The 5,950-nt window shown below is 44.3% G+C and overlaps 1 protein-coding gene across 1 annotated transcript; it reads left to right on the top strand.

Moving 5' to 3' along the window:
• Nucleotides 1–955: 955 nt before the first annotated feature.
• LOC122360222 (neurensin-1-like) lies at nt 956–5,184 on the top strand. Its single transcript, XM_043260643.1, is given in 4 exon segments — nt 956–1,071; nt 3,037–3,243; nt 4,692–4,817; nt 4,819–5,184. Coding segments are annotated over 3 exon segments (597 nt in total). The 5' UTR covers nt 956–1,071; nt 3,037–3,045; the 3' UTR covers nt 5,092–5,184.
• The last annotated feature ends 766 nt before the right edge of the window (nt 5,185–5,950 follow it).

The following is a 5,950-nucleotide window of genomic DNA, read 5'->3' as shown; positions in this document are numbered from 1 at the left end:
TTCATCATGCATTACACTGCATAAGAAAACAGAGCCGAAGAGAAATGGCTCGGACAAACTTCTCGACACAATGCTTACAGCTCGATCTGAAACCCGGCGTCTGAGTGAGAAGAAGTCTATTGATTAGTCATTATTACGATGGCTTCTGGCCTAAAGCTCCCCATAAACCACCAGCGCTCGGATGTAAATAATTCACTAGTGTTAGATCTGGAGCAGAAGCCAGTCTGTGGGAAGACTGCAGTTAAGTAGCCTAAAAGAAAATGAATCAGCCAGCTCTCATTTACATTGTTAATTACTGAATATCGATTAACAGCCGGCGCCTTTATCAGTGTAGAGCGCACGGTTCTGATCTAGAGCGCCCAGACAAAGAGTGTTTTGTACAGGAGGCTGTGATTAATGTTGATTGATGAGATTTTCAACATGAATGACACACAAGAGGTTTTTGGGGATCTGTGTGTAGACACTGATGAGTCACAGTACAGCGTGGTCAAGCATGTTCTTTGATGATGATGATGATGATGATGATGAATGCTGCTCTCTATACAGGGATTGGTTTCAATGCATTTGGAAGGATTTAACATTTTTGACTCTGATATTGTTGGAAAGCTTGGGTCTGACAATGACAAACCATAGAGTCGTTGATTGAATTAAACTAATAATCACAAAATAGCAGTGGTCTAGTTCTTTAGAGTGTTTAACAGAACGTGTGAGATATACATGAGAACATGTGAGGAACAACCTGATTCAGTGATACTCTCTCTCTGTCTCTCTCTCTCTCTCTCTCTCTCTCTCTCTCTCTCTCTCTCTCTCTCTCTCTCTCTCTCTCTCTCTCTCTCTCTCTCTCTCTCTCTCTCTCTCTCTCTCTCTCTCTCTCTCTCTCTCTCTCTCTCTCTCTCTCTCTCTCTCTCTCTCTCTCTCTCTCTCTCTCTCTCTCTCTCTCTCTCTCTCTCTCTCTCTCTCTCTCTCTCTCTCTCTCTCTCTCTCTCACGCATGCGCAGTGCGTCGCTGTGAGTCGAGCTCGTCGTCGGCTGTGAGGAGTGAAGAAGAGCAGCTCCAGCCCGGTTATGACAGGTATGCGCTTTTATTCATCTTCCTTCCACACACTGACGTGTCGTTATCTCTCGATGCATCATTATACGCTGAATTCGTTGTGGTTGTCCAAACGCTGTGGTTGTCTCTGTCACGAAGGACGAAGGACGCATCAATCTGTTTCTATATGATCGAGCTGTCTGTAGTGTTGAATGAGTTCGACGCTGTGTTTTTAATCGTCCGCTGACGCGTTGGACTCACACGCAGCTATAAATAGACTTCCGTCATATAATTGCACATCTCTAATGAGAGGAGAGGAGAGGAGAGGACAGAGTGTCTCAGATGTTCAGGAGCATCAGATGACGTGAAGATCTCAGGATGGCGTCATCTGTGAGTCACACACTGTGACGTCACGCTGCTCAAAAACAAATTCTCAGCGCAAAACTTGAGCTTCATACAGATCCTCACGAATTACTGTCAGTGTGTGTGTGTGTGTGTGTGTGATATATATATATATATATATATATATATATATATATATATATATATATATATATATATATATATATATATATGAATTATAAACTGTTAAAGACAGACCTGCTGTGAGCTACAAGGTTGTTAATTGATGATATCAAGCCTCTTCCTCCGTGATTGTGACATCATTAGCCACGCCCCTCTGAAAGACACACCTCCTTTCATGAATCCAGTCATTTCACAGTAGAAAAACAAGCATTTTCTCTTGGAAGTATGTTACAACAGCGTTGATCGCTTTGAGAAACTACATCAGCCGGGATCCTGCATCTGAAGTGGTGTTATATATATATAGATATATGGTGGTAGATATATATGTGATATGTGTGGTTCTGGTCATGTGGTCATCCACAGGTCAGTCACCTGGTATCACACTTCAGAGTCTCACTGGATGTAGTCTCTAGTTTCATACCGTTGTTTTGAGGACTATATAGTAGGGGAGTACTGGTTTCCTTTACTGAAGCTGTTCGTATCTTTGTGTTTTTGCCTGATTTTCAGTTTTATTATTCCCGTGTGAAAAGTCCTCTGTAAACCGAGATGTGAAGTGATGTGATGGTTTTCTGTGTCTCTGCACGCCGTCACTGAACACACTGGTGCAGGACCGAAGGACGGCTGAGTCATTTCCTCAAGAGCTCCAGTGATTTCATTACAGCCCTGTTTCCCTCCTGCTCTCCTCATCAGCAGCAGATCTCATCTCCTCTGTCATTGTTCAGGCTTAAAGATATTCTTCTCCTGTTCCACATGATATCCAGAGTCACCTTTGATCATTCAGCGTGTCATAGGCTGAATCTCAGCTTGGGGCGGGGCTAACTGTGTGTCTGACCAATGAGAACCTCTTCTCTTCAGCTGGTTTATTAAGACTACTTGTCAAAATCTTGACATCTGAAAGCTGTTTGTTTAGACTGTTTAAATGCATAACCCTAAAATGGGCAAAACCATTGCTATTTTCCATCTTATTGGCACTAAACAATACAATTTCTTGTCTCTTCTTTTTGATTTGAACGTTGGTCTCTCTTTTTAAGGACACATAGCAGATTAATAATTTTTTTTATATATAAAATAAATATTTTATCGAATATGTCTAAGCAAGTTATGTCGATGCGGTTTTCTGTTATGAATTAATCATTTTCTGTTACAATATCACTTCTATTACAAACACAGTCACTAAACATGGAACCTTGAAAAGACCTTTGTGTTTTGTCAAGATTACAAAATGATTTAATGTATTTTAATATCTTGATTTATACCTTTAAAGAGCGGCATATCTCCTGAGATACAAACATTTAGAAATAAAGCGTAAAATTTCACTGCTCTTTAACCAGGGGCAGCTTTAAACGCTTCTTGTGCTTTAATAGTACTATAATATGTACTGGCTTGTTTCATTTTTATAATTTGACTGAATAATAATTTCTCCATCCCGTGTTTTAATGAAATAATGCACCCAGACTGAGACTGAACTCTGTTTGTGTGCAGATGTGAAGCATGGCGTCCTGCTCGGAGATCTGTGGCTCGGATTACGCTGAGCAGAGCCATGGGGCCCTCAGCAGCGGTTACCAGGGTTACGGGGTGCGCTCCTATCTGCACCAGTTCTACGAGGAGTGCACCGCTTCCATCTGGGAGCGCGATGAAGATTTCCAGACACAGAGATCGCCGAGCCGCTGGAGCTCTGTGCTCTGGAAGGTGAACAAACACGTTTTTCTGTTTGCATGAATGCATGTTATTTTGTGTGTTTTGACAGTTTTACTTAAATTAAATATAACTAAAATTAAAAGCAAAATGTATTGCTCTTGTGTTATAAAGCCGACTGGTGAGTATGTAAGCGCCCACATCACCTCCGGAAACAAAGCATGACTCATCTCAAAGTTCATCTCAGCTGCTTTTAGTTTTTTAAAAAGAAGAATAAGAACTGTGAGGAATAAGCCTTGAATTTACCTCAGAAGAAGAAGAATACAATTCAAGAGGCTTAATCCAGAGGAGGATCTCCTTCTGATCCTCTTTCCTTTTTACTAAAAGCCTAGTGTTACTGGGATACACACTCACACACACACACTTGTTGAACTTTTCTTGTCTTTTGAAATATGTTAGGCAACCTTTCATTGCATCTAAATGTTACGGGACTCGTCTTCGTTTTAGCTCACAATCTCTGTGACTTTTAAGGGGAAACTGATGTGCAATAATGATTCTTACTTCATATGTACTTCATTTGTAGTTTAGGTATTGTAATTTTATCTATATTAGTAACTGTAGTCAAATGCATTATACCCAAGTTTTGCTTCATGGTCTAGATGATCTGAAAAGGCTAAATTATTCATTATTCAAGTGCGTACCCTCTGAAGAAATCATGCAGGTGTCCCTGGAGCCCTTTGAATCACTGGCTACCATTGAAATCCACTATAGAGAGACAAATCCTGTGTTTGGTGTTTGGTCTGTGATTTGCTAATGCCAATATATGCTGCTGTGAGCATGCAAGAAAAACTGCTGCTGCACAAACCATACGTGAATAACCTCCATACACGGCAGGCTTGAGTCACCCTGTGGCAGATCTATAGAGCGGAGCTGGGGAGGTGGAGGAAGCTGCTACACCAGTGGTCTCAAATTAATTCTGCAGAGGTTTTCTCCAGCCAGCTCCAAACCACACCTGCTTAGACCTTTCTAGTGATAATAGGCTTTGAGATGAACTACACTTACCTGTCAGCACCTGGTAAGGAGGCGCGTCAAGTAGGACACTTTCCGGTGGGGATGCTCTCACTGTGTTTGCATACTCGATCACAGACGATGTGAAATAGATGTAATAATAGTCAAACACAGAGTCGATTCAGAAAGTCTATTGATAGTTTTCACGTGACATCTTTTATAGGAACGCCCAAGGAACGCCTTGGTGGGCAAAACGTTATTTTCAGGCAGTTTGCATTAAGCAGCCATGGAGTAAAATGGAGATATTACAAAGTGAAATGTAGTAAACGCTCTGCGGAGCTGTGGCCCTCCGGGAACCAGTTTGAGACCGGTGTGCTACAGCTATAACTAGTCATGTGTCTGAACACCGAGCAGCTGCTGATGCACAAAGAACCAATCAGCTGCGATCACGATGTCATTATGTCAGATTGAGGTTGACCTCTGTGTCTCCACAGGTCTGTCTCGCGCTAGGCGCTCTGATCCTGGTGGCGGGGTTGTCTGTGCTGCTGGTGGGCTACGCCACGCCGCCTCGCCTCGAAGCGTTCGGAGAAGACGAGCTGCTGTTCGTGGACGGCCGCGCGTGATGCGCTTCAACGGGCCCTGGACGCCTGCAAGCTGGCCGGAGCCGTGCTGTTCTGCGTGGGCGGCAGCGGCATGGCGGTGGGGCTGCTGCTGGCCGCCTGCTCTCAGGGCAGCTCCAAGGAAGAGCTCCGCCTCCAGCAGCGCTTCAAAGAGCGCCTGGCCGAGATCCAGGCCTCCGTTCAGCCCGTCACCCGCGCTCCCACCCCGGGAGAGGCCAAGGTTCCCGTCACGCTCTCCAAAGTGCAGAGCGTCCAGCCCGGGGCGGAAACCTGACCTCTTCGTCGCTCCGGTCAAAAACAAAACGACCGTCCCTGGAACAGTAGAGATAGATAACACTGCACTTTCTCCGGCGCATATCATTCGTCTATGTTGGCGAGATTATCGAGTATTTATGGCGATTAAGCGTATAAGCGTACCCCGTCGATCATCACTGGTGCTCCTGAATACAGACACACAGCACAAATATAACTCGCGTGCTACGGCTAGGAATCCGAACACCTTTAGGCAGCTGTTCCGAAGAGCAACATATTCTTCAGAGGCGTCAAGGCATGTGCGTATTAATACCGAATAGTTTCTCTATTATAGCGAACCCAAACACAGCCGCTCACAATTTCCATCGTGTCACATGAGAAAAGTCACTCTGTAAAACTCATAAACCAGCGTGTTAGCGGCTAATTCATCACGGCTGCCTTACTAACACTGTCAAAAGAAACTACGATGATTTGTCATGGCTCGTTCAGAAAGCGCCACGTTGGTTCATTGGCGTCACCCGCAGTGCAATCTTTCTTCTCCGAACGCTTGGCGCTCTATTGCTGCAGTCAATCAATAGTTGGTTGACAGAACGCACAATCTCACACATCTCAATACCGCGCATCCGTTCTGCTCAAATACATCACCGCCTGCGCTGTCTAGGAGGGGGAATAGATTACGGTGTAGATGCGCCTGTGGGATTATGTAATATCCTCTCATTGCGTTGCACATCGTTCTCGCTCCAGCCTCACTTTCCTCAGGAGGCGGTTAAACGCAGTCACTGTCTGTAGGTAATTACACTCGAGCCCATTAAGACGCTCCACCTTTTCTTTCCGTCTGCTTCTCTTGTTTTGTGTTTCTCTTTGGTTTCCTGGTAGAGTCA

Source organism: Puntigrus tetrazona, chromosome 16 (genome assembly GCF_018831695.1).
Source record: "Puntigrus tetrazona isolate hp1 chromosome 16, ASM1883169v1, whole genome shotgun sequence".
Classification (NCBI taxonomy): domain Eukaryota; kingdom Metazoa; phylum Chordata; class Actinopteri; order Cypriniformes; family Cyprinidae; genus Puntigrus; species Puntigrus tetrazona.
Note: the sequence above shows the minus strand (reverse complement) of the source record. Positions and strands in the feature narration are given on the sequence as shown.